The sequence below is a fragment of the Oncorhynchus gorbuscha genome, linkage group LG01 (genome assembly GCF_021184085.1).
Source record: "Oncorhynchus gorbuscha isolate QuinsamMale2020 ecotype Even-year linkage group LG01, OgorEven_v1.0, whole genome shotgun sequence".
Lineage (NCBI taxonomy): Eukaryota > Metazoa > Chordata > Actinopteri > Salmoniformes > Salmonidae > Oncorhynchus > Oncorhynchus gorbuscha.
The window spans coordinates 111,996,655-112,015,627 of NC_060173.1; the positions used below are offsets into that span (position 1 = coordinate 111,996,655).

The 18,973-nt window shown below is 41.4% G+C and overlaps 1 protein-coding gene across 6 annotated transcripts in view; it reads left to right on the top strand.

Annotated features, from left to right (window-relative positions):
- The window catches only part of LOC124003994 (disintegrin and metalloproteinase domain-containing protein 23-like), a 59,410-nt gene extending 43,553 nt beyond the window's left edge, over positions 1 to 15,857 (top strand). For 3 of the 6 annotated variants that reach the window (XM_046313043.1, XM_046314426.1, XM_046313663.1), the window contains exons 18-26: positions 301 to 381; positions 472 to 522; positions 771 to 834; positions 1,003 to 1,108; positions 1,453 to 1,572; positions 2,023 to 2,191; positions 5,061 to 5,172; positions 11,647 to 11,737; positions 15,341 to 15,857. In XM_046313043.1, the coding sequence (XP_046168999.1) occupies positions 301 to 381; positions 472 to 522; positions 771 to 834; positions 1,003 to 1,108; positions 1,453 to 1,572; positions 2,023 to 2,191; positions 5,061 to 5,172; positions 11,647 to 11,737; positions 15,341 to 15,386 (840 nt within the window). In that variant the 3' untranslated portion in view covers positions 15,387 to 15,857. Of the gene's footprint in view, positions 1 to 300; positions 382 to 471; positions 523 to 770; positions 835 to 1,002; positions 1,109 to 1,452; positions 1,573 to 2,022; positions 2,192 to 5,060; positions 5,173 to 11,646; positions 11,742 to 13,410; positions 13,673 to 15,340 lie in introns of those variants that run through there. The other 3 variants (XR_006833684.1, XR_006833722.1, XM_046316040.1) reach the window with 3 other exon arrangements.
- Positions 15,858 to 18,973: the final 3,116 nt, after the last annotated feature.

The window sequence follows — 18,973 nt, forward strand, 5'->3', positions numbered from 1 at the left end:
TGCTCACTAAGAACCGATATGGCTGTTTAATCACTGTGTCAGGATGCTCACTAAGAACCGATATGGCTGTTTAATCACTGTGTCAGGATGCTCACTAAGAACCGATATGGCTGTTTAATCACTGTGTCAGGATGCTCACTAAGAACCGATATGGCTGTTTAATCACTGTGTCAGGTTGCTCACTAAGAACCGATATGGCTGTTTAATCACCAGTATGTTTTTTTGTGTTAGTGTTGTTTAAGAGACCTGATAAGATTGGTACAGGAAATCCCGGTCTCTTGTTCTCTCTTTCTATGTTAGTTCTACCCACGTGGTTACAGTTGTCGCTATGCGGTGAATGACTGTGATATCTCAGAGACATGCTCAGGAGACTCTGGCCAGGTGAGTTGGGCTCTAACCATTCATTTTCTGAAACAGGATGAAACGTTCAGCTGTCTTAAAAGGAAATATTTTTTATGTTGTTCATTGTAGTGCCCTCCCAACCTCCACAAACAAGATGGCTACCAATGTCAAGTCGACCAGGTGGGCAGCATGATCACTAAGCCACAAGGACATACTGTATACCTATTCAGATGATGTGATTTAGAAAATGATTGTCATTATGAACTTGCTTGAACATATAGGGAATGAATGAGTATACTCTGTGATTCTACCCATGCATTGCTTGCTGTTTGGGGTTTTAGACTGGGTTTCTGTACAGCACTTTGTGACATCAGCTGATGTAAAAAGGTGCTATGTAAATACATTTTGATATGATTTTGTCTCTTTAGGGACGCTGCTACAGCGGAGAGTGCAAGACCAGAGGAAACCAGTGCAAATATCTCTGGGGCCCAAGTGAGTTCAGAATCCCTCTTGCTTAAGTTACTCAATGCCAGTACAGTGGTCAAGATATGTCATATAAAATGCAGAGAATCTGAGACTTGTACTTTAGTGATATTAGCTTGTAGTGAGGTGTGGTCATCCTCCTCCCTTTCTCCTCTCCTGTGTTACCTCCTTGTGCAGAGGCGGGAGCGTCTGAGAAGTTCTGCTACGAGAAGCTAAACACAGAAGGAACCGAGAAGGGTAACTGTGGAAAGGATGGAGAAAAGTGGCTCCAGTGCAGCAAGCAGTGAGTTTTACAGCTGATACCAAATATACACTGGTGTACACTGTAGTCATGTACTATACCAGAACAAATAGTCAAATTCTGCTGTGTCTGTTCTACATCAAATGTAGTATTCACAAATTGTCAATGTTCCCTTAGTCAATTCAATTCAAGGGGCTTTATTGGCATGGGAAACATGTGTTAACACTGCCAAAGCAAGTGAGGTAGATAATATACAAAAGTGAAATAAACAATCAAAATTAACAGGGAACATTACACATACAGAAGTTTCAAAACAATAAAGACATTACAAATGTCATATTACGTATATATACAGTGTTGCAACGTCTCCGATTCTCCCTCTGCAGTGATGTGTTCTGTGGGTTCCTGCTGTGCAGTAACATCGGACACGACCCCCGCATCGGCATGATGAAGGGAGACATCACTCGTACCTCCTTCAACCATCAGGGCAGGCCGGTGAACTGCAGGTGGATACAACCTCCTCACCTGTCAACGCCACAGAGACAACATACGGATACTAACTCTCTCTCTCTCTCTATGGTCTCTCTCTCTCTCTGGTCTCTCTCTATGGTCTCTCTCACTCTCTGTTTCTCTCTCTCTCTATGGTCTCTCTCTCTCTCTCTATGGTCTCTCTCCCTCTCTATGGTCTCTCCCTCTCTATGGTCTCTCTCTCTCTATGGTCTCTCTCTCTCTCTCTATGGTCTCTCTCTCTCTCTCTATGGTCTCTCTCTCTCTCTCTCTCTCTCTCTCTCTCTCTCTCTCTCTCTCTCTCTCTCTCTGGTCTCTCTCTATGGTCTCTCTCTCTGGTCTCTCTCTATGGTCTCTCTCTCTCTCTCTCTCTCTGGTCTCTCTCTATGGTCTCTCTCTCTCTCTGGTCTCTTTCTATGGTCTCTCTCTCTCTCTCTCTCTCTCTCCAGTGGTGGCCATGTTATTTTGGACGATGAGACTGACTTAGGCTATGTGGAGGACGGAGCGCCCTGTGGGCCGTCCATGATGTGCCTTGACCACAAGTGTCTGCCCATCCAGTCCCTCAACATGAGCACCTGCCCCAGCGGGCCCAACGGCCAGGTGTGCTCATCCCACGGGGTGAGTCCAGGGGAGCTGGCGGCCCGCGGGATGAATTTGGCCTGTGGTTTGTTTAAGTTTTCTGGGAGGGGGGGGCAGTGTTGGACATTAAAAGACTGTAAAAAAAAACAGCACCAAGTGATTTTCATTTAAGAAATTTGTTCCCAAGTATTTCCCACACATAATAGAGACACAACGTGATTGGAAACAAATGTAAGGTTTGAAATGATTATGTTTTAGTCAAACATATCTGTTTGGGCTTCTTGTGGTCAATTTGCAGTCCACAAATGATCCTGCAGCTGAATCTAGTTGATGATCCCTGCTCTAGGTGTACCCAAATGAAGCTGAATCTAGTTGATGATCCCTGCTCTAGGTGTACCATATGAAGCTGAATCTAGTTGATCCCTGCTCTAGGTGTACCCATATGAAGCTGAATCTAGTTGATGATCCCTGCTCTAGGTGTACCCAAATGAAGCTGAATCTAGTTGATGATCCCTGCTCTAGGTGTACCCATATGAAGCTGAATCTAGTTGATGATCCCTGCTCTAGGTGTACCCAAATGAAGCTGAATCTAGTTGATGATCCCTGCTCTAGGTGTACCCAAATGAAGCTGAATCTAGTTGATGATCCCTGCTCTAGGTGTACCCATATGACGCTGAATCTAGTTGATCCCTGCTCTAGGTGTACCCATATGAAGCTGAATCTAGTTGATGATCCCTGCTCTAGGTGTACCCAAATGAAGCTGAATCTAGTTGATGATCCCTGCTCTAGGTGTACCCATATGACGCTGAATCTAGTTGATCCCTGCTCTAGGTGTACCCATATGACGCTGAATCTAGTTGATCCCTGCTCTAGGTGTACCCATATGACGCTGAATCTAGTTGATCCCTGCTCTAGGTGTACCCATATGACGCTGAATCTAGTTGATCCCTGCTCTAGGTGTACCCATATGACGCTGAATCTAGTTGATCCCTGCTCTAGGTGTACCCATATGAAGCTGAATCTAGTTGATGATCCCTGCTCTAGGTGTACCCATATGAAGCTGAATCTAGTTGATCCCTGCTCTAGGTGTACCCATATGAAGCTGAATCTAGTTGATGATCCCTGCTCTAGGTGTACCCATATGAAGCTGAATCTAGTTGATGATCCCTGCTCTAGGTGTACCCATATGACGCTGAATCTAGTTGATCCCTGCTCTAGGTGTACCCATATGAAGCTGAATCTAGTTGATGATCCCTGCTCTAGGTGTACCCATATGAAGCTGAATCTAGTTGATGATCCCTGCTCTAGGTGTACCCATATGAAGCTGAATCTAGTTGATGATCCCTGCTCTAGGTGTACCCATATGAAGCTGAATCTAGTTGATGATCCCTGCTCTAGGTGTACCCATATGAAGCTGAATCTAGTTGATCCCTGCTCTAGGTGTACCCATATGAAGCTGAATCTAGTTGATGATCCCTGCTCTAGGTGTACCCATATGAAGCTGAATCTAGTTGATGATCCCTGCTCTAGGTGTACCCAAATGAAGCTGAATCTAGTTGATCCCTGCTCTAGGTGTACCCATATGAAGCTGAATCTAGATGATCCCTGCTCTAGGTGTACCCATATGAAGCTGAATCTAGTTGATCCCTGCTCTAGGTGTACCATATGAAGCTGAATCTAGTTGATCCCTGCTCTAGGTGTACCCAAATGAAGCTGAATCTAGTTGATCCCTGCTCTAGGTGTACCCAAATGAAGCTGAATCTAGTTGATGATCCCTGCTCTAGGTGTACCCATATGAAGCTGAATCTAGTTGATCCCTGCTCTAGGTGTACCCAAATGAAGCTGAATCTAGTTGATGATCCCTGCTCTAGGTGTACCCAAATGAAGCTGAATCTAGTTGATCCCTGCTCTAGGTGTACCCAAATGAAGCTGAATCTAGTTGATGATCCCTGCTCTAGGTGTACCCATATGACGCTGAATCTAGTTGATCCCTGCTCTAGGTGTACCCATATGACGCTGAATCTAGTTGATCCCTGCTCTAGGTGTACCCATATGACGCTGAATCTAGTTGATCCCTGCTCTAGGTGTACCCATATGACGCTGAATCTAGTTGATCCCTGCTCTAGGTGTACCCATATGACGCTGAATCTAGTTGATCCCTGCTCTAGGTGTACCCATATGACGCTGAATCTAGTTGATCCCTGCTCTAGGTGTACCCATATGACGCTGAATCTAGTTGATCCCTGCTCTAGGTGTACCCATATGACGCTGAATCTAGTTGATCCCTGCTCTAGGTGTACCCATATGACGCTGAATCTAGTTGATCCCTGCTCTAGGTGTACCCATATGACGCTGAATCTAGTTGATCCCTGCTCTAGGTGTACCCATATGACGCTGAATCTAGTTGATCCCTGCTCTAGGTGTACCCATATGACGCTGAATCTAGTTGATCCCTGCTCTAGGTGTACCCATATGAAGCTGAATCTAGTTGATGATCCCTGCTCTAGGTGTACCCGTATGACGCTGAATCTAGTTGATGATCCCTGCTCTAGGTGTACCCATATGAAGCTGAATCTAGTTGATGATCCCTGCTCTAGGTGTACCCGTATGACGCTGAATCTAGTTGATGATCCCTGCTCTAGGTGTACCCATATGACCCGAGCCCAGAATTACAACCTTGAAGGCTTTGTTATTAGCCATTAGGGCCCACAATGATTTCTCCAATGACACAGTGTCAGCAGGTGAATTATTCACTACAATTTCACCAATCGTGTAAAATCCCCAGCATGCAGTAGCAATTGAGCCTGGGTACGAGTTTAACAAGGATGACGTATTCATTTGTCATGGAGCGTAGATTAATGAATTCCTCCCTGCCGCCTCTCTTCCTCCCTTTGTCCTACCTGGCCAGGTGTGTAACAACGAGGCGACGTGCACCTGTGACACCACCTGGGCGGGGACTGACTGCAGCATGCCCGACCCTCCCAAGGAGCCTGCACCCACAGAAGACGAAGAACCAAAAGGTTTGTTTCCTACTCGTTTTCAGAACCTATCTATGGTAGACTAAAGTAACATGCTTCCCTGACTAGAATCATTCCTTTGACTTTTAGATCAGATTTACGGCAGTTAGTTTCCAAATACCTTCTTCTGTCTAAAGATCAGAGCTACAGTTGAAGTCAGACGTTTACATACACCTTAGCCGACTACATTTAAACTCAGTTTTCACAATTCCTGACATTTAATCCTAGTACAAATTCCCTGTCTTAGGTCAGTTAGGATCACCACCACCATTTTAAGAATGTGAAACGTCAGAATAATAGTAGAGATAATGATTTATTTCAGCTTTTATTTCTTTCATCACATTTCCAGTGGGTCAGAAGTTTACATACACTCAATTAGTATTTGGTAGCATTGGCTTTAAATGGTTTAACTTGTTAGCCTTTCAGGTTATGTCGATATAGGCCTCGTTTTACTGTGGATATAGATACTTTTGTACCTGTTTCCTCCAGCATCTTCACAAGGTCCTTTGCTGTTGTTCTGGGATTGATTTGCACCTTTCGCCCAAAGTACGTTCATCTCTAGGAGACAGAACACGTCTCCTTCCTGAGCTGTATGACGGCTGTGTGGTCCCATAGTGTTTATACTTGCGTACTATTGTTTGTACAGATGAATGTGGTACCTTCAGGCGTTTGGAAATTGCTCCCAAGGATGAACCAGATTTGTGAGGGTCTACAATTATTTTTCTGAGGTCTTGGCTGATTTCTTTTGATTTTCCCATGATGTCAAGCAAAGAGGCACTGAGTTTGAAGGTAGGCCTTGAAATACATCCACAGGTACACCTCCAATTGACTCAAGTACTGTCAATTAGCTTCTAAATCAGAAGCTTCTAAAGCCATGACATAATTTCCTGGAATTTTCCAAGCTGTTTAAAGGCACAGTCAACTTAACGTATGTAAACTTCTGACCCACTGGACTTGTGAATTGTAAGTGAAATAATCTGTCTGTAAACAATTGTTAGAAAAATGACTTGTGTCATGCACAAAGGAGATGTCCTAACCGACATGCCAAAAATATAATTTGTTAACAAGAAATGTGTGGAGTGGTTGAAAAACAAGTTTTAATGACCTCAACCTAAGTGTATGTCAACTTCCGACTTCAACTGTACATGTCACAGAACATTTGCACATGTCAAAGTGAATGGAAGGTCCTTGAAGATGGCTATGGCATTTAACTAGTGTGCCTTTTAATTATTCTTTGACTGTTTTTCATTTATAAATGTTTTTAATCCTTTTTTAACTTTCAAATATATATATATTTTATATCTGCTTTTGTTGCTCTTATTGTTTTATTGTGCTATTTTATAGTTTTTTTTAAGTGCTAATTTTAACAGCACTTTAAGTTGCTGATGCTTGTATGAAAGGTGCTAAACAAATCAATATGATTCTAATCATTAAAGTTATTATTCTGGAATAGGCACACAGATACATCTAATGATTCCCAGGTGAATAGGTGCTGTAGCTGTGGCCTCTAATATCATCACAGATATAGACATCATGATATCATCACAGATACAGACATCATGATATCACCATCATCACAGATACAGACATCATGATATCATCACAGATATAGACATCATGATATCATCACAGATACAGACATCATGATATCATCACAGATATAGACATCATGATATCATCACAGATACAGACATCATGATATCATCACAGATATAGACATCATGATATCACCATCATCACAGATATAGACATCATGATATCATCACAGATATAGACATCATGATATCACCATCATCACAGATATAGACATCATGATATCATCACAGATACAGACATCATGATATCATCACAGATATAGACATCATGATATCACCATCATCACAGATATAGACATCATGATATCATCACAGATACAGACATCATGATATCATCACAGATACAGACATCATGATATCATCACAGATATAGACATCATGATATCACCATCATCACAGATATAGACATCATGATATCACCATCATCACAGATATAGACATCATGATATCATCACAGATACAGACATCATGATATCACCACAGATACAGACATCATGATATCATCACAGATACAGACATCATGATATCATCACAGATACAGACATCATGATATCACCATCATCACAGATATAGACATCATGATATCATCACAGATATAGACATCATGATATCATCACAGATACAGACATCATGATATCATCACAGATATAGACATCATGATATCACCATCATCACAGATATAGACATCATGATATCACCATCATCACAGATATAGACATCATGATATCATCACAGATACAGACATCATGATATCACCACAGATACAGACATCATGATATCATCACAGATACAGACATCATGATATCATCACAGATACAGACATCATGATATCACCATCATCACAGATATAGACATCATGATATCATCACAGATATAGACATCATGATATCATCACAGATACAGACATCATGATATCATCACAGATATAGACATCATGATATCACCATCATCACAGATATAGACATCATGATATCACCATCATCACAGATACAGACATCATGATATCATCACAGATATAGACATCATGATATCACCATCATCACAGATACAGACATCATGATATCACCATCATCACAGATACAGACATCATGATATCATCACAGATATAGACATCATGATATCACCATCATCACAGATACAGACATCATGATATCATCACAGATACAGACATCATGATATCACCACAGATATAGACATCATGATATCATCACAGATATAGACATCATGATATCACCATCATCACAGATACAGACATCATGATATCACCATCATCACAGATACAGACATCATGATATCATCACAGATATAGACATCATGATATCATCACAGATATAGACATCATGATATCATCACAGATATAGACATCATGATATCACCATCATCACAGATATAGACATCATGATATCATCACAGATATAGACATCATGATATCACCATCATCACAGATATAGACATCATGATATCATCACAGATACAGACATCATGATATCATCACAGATATAGACATCATGATATCATCACAGATATAGACATCATGATATCATCACAGATACAGACATCATGATATCATCACAGATACAGACATCATGATATCATCACAGATACAGACATCATGATATCATCACAGATATAGACATCATGATATCACCATCATCACAGATATAGACATCATGATATCACCATCATCACAGATATAGACATCATGATATCATCACAGATACAGACATCATGATATCACCACAGATACAGACATCATGATATCATCACAGATACAGACATCATGATATCATCACAGATACAGACATCATGATATCACCATCATCACAGATATAGACATCATGATATCATCACAGATATAGACATCATGATATCATCACAGATACAGACATCATGATATCATCACAGATACAGACATCATGATATCACCATCATCACAGATATAGACATCATGATATCACCATCATCACAGATACAGACATCATGATATCATCACAGATATAGACATCATGATATCACCATCATCACAGATACAGACATCATGATATCATCACAGATACAGACATCATGATATCACCACAGATATAGACATCATGATATCATCACAGATATAGACATCATGATATCATCACAGATACAGACATCATGATATCATCACAGATATAGACATCATGATATCACCATCATCACAGATATAGACATCATGATATCATCACAGATACAGACATCATGATATCATCACAGATACAGACATCATGATATCATCACAGATATAGACATCATGATATCACCATCATCACAGATATAGACATCATGATATCACCATCATCACAGATACAGACATCATGATATCATCACAGATATAGACATCATGATATCATCACAGATATAGACATCATGATATCATCACAGATACAGACATCATGATATCATCACAGATACAGACATCATGATATCATCACAGATATAGACATCATGATATCATCACAGATACAGACATCATGATATCATCACAGATATAGACATCATGATATCACCATCATCACAGATATAGACATCATGATATCATCACAGATACAGACATCATGATATCATCACAGATACAGACATCATGATATCATCACAGATATAGACATCATGATATCATCACAGATATAGACATCATGATATCACCATCATCACAGATATAGACATCATGATATCATCACAGATACAGACATCATGATATCATCACAGATATAGACATCATGATATCACCATCATCACAGATATAGACATCATGATATCATCACAGATACAGACATCATGATATCATCACAGATACAGACATCATGATATCATCACAGATATAGACATCATGATATCACCATCATCACAGATATAGACATCATGATATCATCACAGATACAGACATCATGATATCACCATCATCACAGATATAGACATCATGATATCACCATCATCACAGATATAGACATCATGATATCATCACAGATATAGACATCATGATATCACCATCATCACAGATATAGACATCATGATATCACCATCATCACAGATATAGACATCATGATATCACCATCATCACAGATATAGACATCATGATATCATCACAGATACAGACATCATGATATCACCATCATCACAGATATAGACATCATGATATCACCATCATCACAGATATAGACATCATGATATCATCACAGATACAGACATCATGATATCACCATCATCACAGATATAGACATCATGATATCACCATCATCACAGATATAGACATCATGATATCATCACAGATACAGACATCATGATATCACCATCATCACAGATATAGACATCATGATATCACCATCATCACAGATATAGACATCATGATATCATCACAGATACAGACATCATGATATCACCATCATCACAGATATAGACATCAATCCCTTCTAGACAACTTCCTAGACAAAACGTTTCACTGTCATAGTAGAACACCTAAACAGTATATTTGACCTCTTAGCCTCCCTATCACATCAAAACATTGCAAACAGGCAACAACAAAAAATTAACAACAAGGGCAAATGGTTTGATGAAGAAGGCAAAAACCTAAGAAAGAAATTGCAAAACATAGAGACCCAGAAAACCTGAGCCTATGCCGTCACTATGGTGAATCACTAATACAGAAATACACTACGGGAAAAGAATGAACAGCACTTCAGAAATCAGCTCAATGTAATTGAAGAATCTATAGAATCTAACCACTTCTGGTAAAAATCGGAAAACTCCAAACAAATAACAACACGAAGAGTTATCTATCCAAAATGAAGATGGATAATGTATGGATAAACCACTTCTCCAATATGTTTGGCTCTGTAACAAAGAACAAACAGCGTTCTTTGTTATAGAATAATGTTAGTGGCGGTTTGAGGAAGATGACGGACTGAACACAAAGAGGTGCAGATCGCCTCAAGAAGAAAAAAAATGCAATATCTGTAAGTTTGACTAAATATGAGCACTTCAGAGATAGAGATGGAGATAGACCCCGGTCAAGAGAAGTGAACCGTCGTGAGATACTGTATCCTGTCTGTGAGTGGTGACTAGGACTCCCAAAGAGATCCAATGTGGTCATTTATCCGCATATAGATCACCTGTCACTAACGTCATGCAGCCTGTCATAGGAAGCTAATGTAGGTTAGGCTGAGACTGTAGCTAGGTACATGCTGCCATAAAGGAGTAAAACATCTCTCAGTCTAAGATAATACAGTAAGAGAGGTTTATGATCTCCCGAGATTTGTTATGCGCTAACGACCATGTTTATCGGGACCATTTTTTTCTGGCCAACTTTTTAATGTAGTGGTCTCAGTCTTTTCAAACCCTCTTACAGTACCTCCACCTGTAGGCAATAGGGCCCCTGAGATGTAGACTTGTCCATTTAATTTACAAGCAAAGTGCCACATCACATCAGATCACTGCTACCACAGTAATTTTGAGTAGAAGGTCCTGATAATCACTACTACCACGGTGACGTTGAGTAGAAGGTCCTGATAATTACTACTACCACGGTGACGTTGAGTAGAAGGTCCTGATAATCACTACTACCACGGTGACGTTGAGTAGAAGGTCCTGATAATCACTACTACCACGGCGACGTTGAGTAGAAGGTCCTGATAATCACTACTACCACGGTGACGTTAAGTAGAAGGTCCTGATAATCACTACTACCACGGTAACGTTGAGTAGAAGGTCCTGATAATCACTACTACCACGGCAACGTTGAGTAGAAGGTCCTGATAATCACTACTACCACGGCAACGTTGAGTAGAAGGTCCTTATAAGCATGCAAAAAATATACCATACGTGAGTCATTCATGTCTTTCTCCCCCATAACCCTTTGCAGGTCCTAGTGCCACCAATCTTATAATAGGCTCCATCGCCGGTGCCATCCTGGTGGCTGCCATAGTGCTGGGGGGGACCGGATGGGGCTTTAAGTAAGCAACACACCACACGCCTCTTCTCCATGACTCTGGCATCCCCTGCTGTTGCATATAGACACCAGTGTTTGAGCTCCTGCTACAGAATACGGACATGGACTCAGGGACAAACAGACACGCACGCACACACACACACACGCACACACCTGATACAGAATGGGACACACACACATACCTGATGCACGTTTGTCCAATGTACCATCACTTGCACATTAAGCAGTAAACACACACTGACATGTTTTGAAGTCATCTTGCATGTGTTCATGATACCTTTACTTTTCTTAAAGGTCCACAATCAATCATATAGGGTGAATAAATACCATAGAGATTATGTTGGGGGAGAGGTTGGGCATCTGTGAGTCTGTGGCAGAATCTCAAACTGATAAAACGGGCACAGTGCAAAGTTTGACGTGCATGTTCAATACAGTTACTAAACCTGCTAGCTAAGCAGAATAATCATTAAATCAGCTAGGAGCACTTGGAGACCAAACTGTTCTTACTACTAATCTAGTATGTGCATTAAGATTATACTGTAGCTCCTGGACACATTCAGATTATAGCTCTTCGACACATTCAGATTATAGCTCCTGGACACATTCAGATTATAGCTCCTGGACACATTCAGATTATAGCTCCTGGACACATTCAGATTATAGCTCCTGGACACATTCAGATTATAGCTCCTGGACACATTCAGATTATAGCTCCTGGACACATTCAGATTATAGCTCCTGGACACATTCAGATTATAGCTCTTCGACACATTCAGATTATAGCTCCTGGACACATTCAGATTATAGCTCCTGGACACATTCAGATTATAGCTCCTGGACACATTCAGATTATAGCTCTTCGACACATTCAGATTATAGCTCCTGGACACATTCAGATTATAGCTCCTGGACACATTCAGATTATAGCTCCTGGACACATTCAGATTATAGCTCCTGGACACATTCAGATTATAGCTCTTTGACACATTCAGATTATAGCTCCTGGACACATTCAGATTATAGCTCCTGGACACATTCAGATTATAGCTCCTGGACACATTCAGATTATAGCTCCTGGACACATTCAGATTATAGCTCTTCGACACATTCAGATTATAGCTCCTGGACACATTCAGATTATAGCTCCTGGACACATTCAGATTATAGCTCCTGGACACATTCAGATTATAGCTCCTGGACACATTCAGATTATAGCTCCTGGACACATTCAGATTATAGCTCCTCGACACATTCAGATTATAGCTCTTCGACACATTCAGATTATAGCTCCTGGACACATTCAGATTATAGCTCCTGGACACATTCAGATTATAGGTCCTGGACACATTCAGATTATAGCTCCTGGACACATTGTGTTGTGTTCACTAATCTGAGGCATCAAGTGCCAGTCGCTCACTGGTCAACCTGTTGTGTTGGGCAACAGGGGTGTTACACACCATTAATCTAAAGAAAGAAATGGAGTTGATAAATATAGTTCAGCCACCAAAGCATGCCAGTTAGCAAAGCATCATGTTTGTCACCAAAACATTTATTTCTGCATGTTTACTTGGATAAGGTCAGTTCATTGCACAAAGGCTGAGCCTAACCCAGGATGACATGCTCCTGGGTTACCATACTCTTATCACTACCATCATCTTTTTCTCACTCCGGTACGAGGGTTCGAGGGTGAGAGTTTAAGCGGAAGTGGTGAGAGAGAAGCCAGGGCCATATTGTTGGCCGCAGCCTTTGTGTCATGGCTGGCCACACCCACCTGGATGGCCAGGCTCCGCCCTAGAGCAGAGCAGGACTGCCGGACCCGCCCACAACAGCTGCCATTGCTGCCTGCTTCACAGACCTGGTACACACACGGCGCATTGTACTGCATGACCCACCACGCACATCAATAGAGCCATCTCCAACTGGCCTACTATTGAAACAGGTGCATGACAGACTGCTAGAAGCGCTACATCAAGCCACTTACAGAGAGGTTATGCACCAACTCATGTTGTTGGTGTTATCTTGTTGTTGTTGTTGTCGTCTTTGTGGTTGTTGTTGTTGTTGATGTGTCGTTGTCTCCTCTTTCCCTCCGTTTATAGAGTACATTTTTGTTGGTTTTCCAGATGCTAATGTTTTGAATGGAACAAATGTGTATTTTCCTGTCAAAGATGGTAATGAGAGATTTGTGTCCTCTCCTTGTCCTTGTGTTTTGGAAAGCTAACTGTACGCCACATGGACTAGCACAGCCTCTTCTCATTGCCTCCAGCACCATGCTGTGGTTGCTAATGAGAAAAACACAAAATCAGTGTCATTGCAATGCAGACTAATTTACTCACTGTCTTTCTGACAAATAAACAACCATAAAAGCACTGCACATACCAATAGTTAACGTACCAGTAGTTAACGTACCAATAGTTAACGTACCAGTAGTTAACATACCAATAGTTAACGTACCAATAGTTAACGTACCAATAGTTAACGTACCAATAGTTAACGTACCAATAGTTAACGTACCAATAGTTAACGTACCAGTAGTTAACGTACCAATAGTTAACGTACCAATAGTTAACGTACCAATAGTTAACGTACCAATAGTTAACGTACCAATAGTTAACGTACCAATAGTTAACGTACCAGTAGTTAACGTACCAATAGGTAACGTACCAATAGTTAACGTACCAATAGTTAACGTACCAATAGTTAAAGTACCAATAGTTAACGTACCAGTAGTTAACGTACCAATAGTTAACGTACCAATAGTTAATATGCCAGTAGTTAACGTACCAATAGTTAACGTACCAATAGTTAACGTACCAATAGTTAACGTACCAATAGTTAACATACCAGTAGTTAACGTACCAATAGTTAACGTACCAGTAGTTAACGTACCAATAGTTAACGTACCAGTAGTTAACGTACCATTAGTTAAAGTACCAATAGTTAACGTACCAATAGTTAACGTACCAATAGTTAACGTACCAATAGTTAACGTACCAATAGTTAACACACCAATAGTTAACGTACCAATAGTTAACATACCAATAGTTAACGTACCAATAGTTAATGTACCAATAGTTAACATACCAATAGTTAACGTACCAATAGTTAACTTACCAGTAGTTAACATACCAATGGTTAACGCACCAGTAGTTAACGTACCAATAGTTAACGTACCAGTAGTTAACATACCAATAGTTAACGTACCAGTAGTTAACATACCAATAGTTAACGTACCAGTAGTTAACATACCAATAGTTAACATACCAATAGTTAACATACCAATAGTTAACATACCAATAGTTAACATACCAATAGTTAACGTACCAGTAGTTAACGTACCAGTAGTTAACATACCAATAGTTAACATACCAATAGTTAACATACCAATAGTTAACGTACCAAATAAATACCAGGAATCTACTCTCCAGTGACGTCACTGAAGACCTTAGCTGCAGTGAACAGTCCATTATGAAACCACCAGATATGACTGCTGTTGTCTTAGAGATGAGTGTGGCTGCTTCTCCAATGTGCACTTACTGTACCACCATAATCTGTAATATACCAGACATTAACCCCTGTCTTCTTTTCCGACTCTCCCCTGAACGTGAAGAAATGTGAAGAAGCGAAAGTACGACCCCAACGCCAGCGCCATATAAGGTTGGAGGAGAGGTCAGCGGGCACAGAGGAAACCTTCTGGGCTTCCTTAGTACTCTACAGCTGGACTGCACTTACTGCGGAGGATTTTTGGGGCATTAGATTTACTTGAAAAATACATAGAGGACAATTTAACATTATCCATCTTAGTCATGTAGAGATGTAGCCTTTTTCAACCCTAACAACCCACCTAACAACCTCACCCACCTACCTAACAACCCACCTAACAACCTCACCCACCTACCTAACAACCCAGCTAACAACCCCACCAACCTATCTAACAACCCACCTAACAACCCCACCCACCCACCTAACAACCACACCCACCCACCTAACAACCACACCTACCCACCTAACAACCACACCTACCTACCTAGCAACCCCACTCACCTACCTAACAACCCCAACCACTCATCTAACAACCCCACTCATCTACCTAACAACCCCACTCATCTACCTAACAATCCCACCCACCTAACAACCCCTCCACCCACCTCCCTAACAACCCCACCCACCTACTTAACAACAACACTCACCTACCGAACAACCCCACCTACCTAACAACCCCACCCACCTAACAACCCCACTCACCTACCTAACAACCCCACTCATCTACCTAACAACCCCACCCACATAACTAACAACCCCACTCACCTACCTAACAACCCCACTCACCTACCTAACAACCCCACCCACATAACTAACAACCCCACTCACCTACCTAACAACCCCACTCACCTACCTAACAACCCCACTCACCTACCTAACAACCCCACCCACCTACCTAACAACCCCACCCACATAACTAACAACCCCACCCACCTACCTAACAACCCCACTCATCTACCTAACAACTCCACTCACCAAACGAACAACTCCACTCACCTAACTAACAACTCCACCCACACACCTAACAACCCCACTCACCTAACAACCACACCCACCCACCCAACAACCCTGCTCACCTAACAACCACACCCACCCACCTAACAACCCCACCCACCTACCTAACAACCCCACTCACCTAACAACCCCACCAATGGCGGACTGGCTGTCAGGAGCCCCGGGACATTCCCGGTGACCTGAGGGTCGTTTGGGACTGCTGTGAATAGTCAACTTGACCAGCGATAATATAGCAAGCAGGAATTAGTTGACGGAGAATCCACGAATCAGGTGCGACTCTCACACTCTTGCTGCAGTGTCCCAGTGCCAAAAATGACCTCAGGTCTCTCCACGACGCACATAGCAACCGTCTACCTGCTTCTCTATCGATAACATTGTAGACAAGTCGCACGGCGAAATGGTCAGAAAGGGAAAAGTGGAGCAGAGAGGGAGAGAATAAAAAACAGAAAGGCCTTTGCCACAGTCAAAAACACTAGCTAAAACACACGCACTGGCACACACGTCACCCAGCATGGCTAGCTAAGTAGCCTAGCTAAAACACACGCACTGGCACACACGTCACCCAGCATGGCTAGCTAAGTAGCCTAGCTAAAACACACGCACTGGCACACACGTCACCCAGCATGGCTAGCTAAGTAGCCTAGCTAAAAGTAGTGACACAATGGCAGGTAGGCTAAACAGTTTGCACGTCTTACGTCTTCGTGGAGGAATTATATCATAGCAATGAGTGCAACATAGCGATCATAATATGACATTGAAGGCAATATGTTTCAACTAGTAAAACATAGTAAACCTAGACTATGGACTTGCCAGGATTCGGTCATGACTCATGCCACATAAGCGAGGGAAAGTGCACATCCACTGTACAGTGAAACAGGCTACAGTAACCTACCATAATGCATCCATGAACGTAACACAGTAGCCTGTGTGACACAGCACAGGCAATGACAAAGATCATTAGCGCCATTAGTACCAGCATTACAATTTACTACGATAATATACAGCTCTGGGGAAAAAAAAATTAAGAGACCACTCCAAATTAAGAGAACACTCCAAATTAAGAGAACACTCCAAATTAAGAGAACACTCCAAATTAAGAGAACACTCCAAATTAAGAGGCCACTCCAAATTAAGAGACCACTCCAAATTAAGAGAACACTCCAAATTAAGAGAACACTCCAAATTAAGAGAACACTCCAAATTAAGAGACCGCTCCAAATTAAGAGAACACTCCAAATTAAGAGACCACTCCAAATTAAGAGACCAAATTAAGAGAACACTCCAAATTAAGAGACCAAATTAAGAGAACACTCCAAATTAAGAGAACACTCCAAATTAAGAGAACACTCCAAATTAAGAGACCAAATTAAGAGAACACTCCAAATTAAGAGAACACTCCAAATTAAGAGACCACTCCAAATTAAGAGACCACTCCAAATTAAGAGACCACTCCAAATTAAGAGACCAAATTAAGAGAACACTCCAAATTAAGAGACCAAATTAAGAGAACACTCCAAATTAAGAGACCACTCCAAATTAAGAGAACACTCCAAATTAAGAGAACACTCCAAATTAAGAGACTGCTCCAAATTAAGAGACCACTCCAAATTAAGAGGCCACTCCAAATTAAGAGAACACTCCAAATTAAGAGACCACTCCAAATTAAGAGAACACTCCAAATTAAGAGACCACTCCAAATTAAGAGGCCACTCCAAATTAAGAGACCACTCCAAATTAAGAGGACACTCCAAATTAAGAGAACACTCCAAATTAAGAGAACACTCCAAATTAAGAGACTGCTCCAAATTAAGAGACCACTCCAAATTAAGAGAACACTCCAAATTAAGAGAACACTCCAAATTAAGAGACCACTCAAAATTAAGAGGCCACTCCAAATTAAGAGACCACTCCAAATTAAGAGGCCACTCCAAATTAAGAGACCATTCTTAATTTTTCCCAGAGCTGTATTAATGTACTGATACACTAATGATAGTATGATAATAGAGTATTTTCTTTGTAAAGGTGGAGGAAGGAAGCAGCGGCAGCACTAGAGCTTCAGATGCTCCTGCTGAACTGGAGGTGGTGGTCAGTTCAGAGTCAGACTCAGAGCAGGAACCTTCAGCTACAATTTAAGAGCACAAACCTAAACATGTAGGCTATGATTTTAGATTAATATGTGCTTTATTTATGAGATTATCAGTAGGACTGTAATCGGGGGCCATACCTTGCACATTTGTATGTGCTATGATTGGTGTATTCCTAGAGAGGTTATGAGGGGGCACCCATAGCCATAGCATACCTTGAAAACTCAGTGTTCAGATAGGCTACTTGTTGGTCAGTCCCAAATGTTTGCATTTTGTAATGTGGGTAACCTTCTTCCCAGATTAACATAGTGACCAAATGTATAACTAGTTTGGTACCCGTTACATCAACAAATAGGGTTAGCCTACAAAATTAGCGGTCTGGTGGTTTGTGTGAACAGGGTGGCCTGGGATGGAGTCAAATTCTCCGCCTGAATTATTGTTTCAGTCCGCCCCTCAACCCCACCACCTAACAACCCCACCACCTAACAACCCCACCACCTAACAACCCCACCACCTAACAACCCCACCCCTGCATCGCCGTGCCACCAGAGATTCTGGGTTCAAGCCCAGGCTCTGTCGCAGCCGTCCGCGACCGGGAGGTC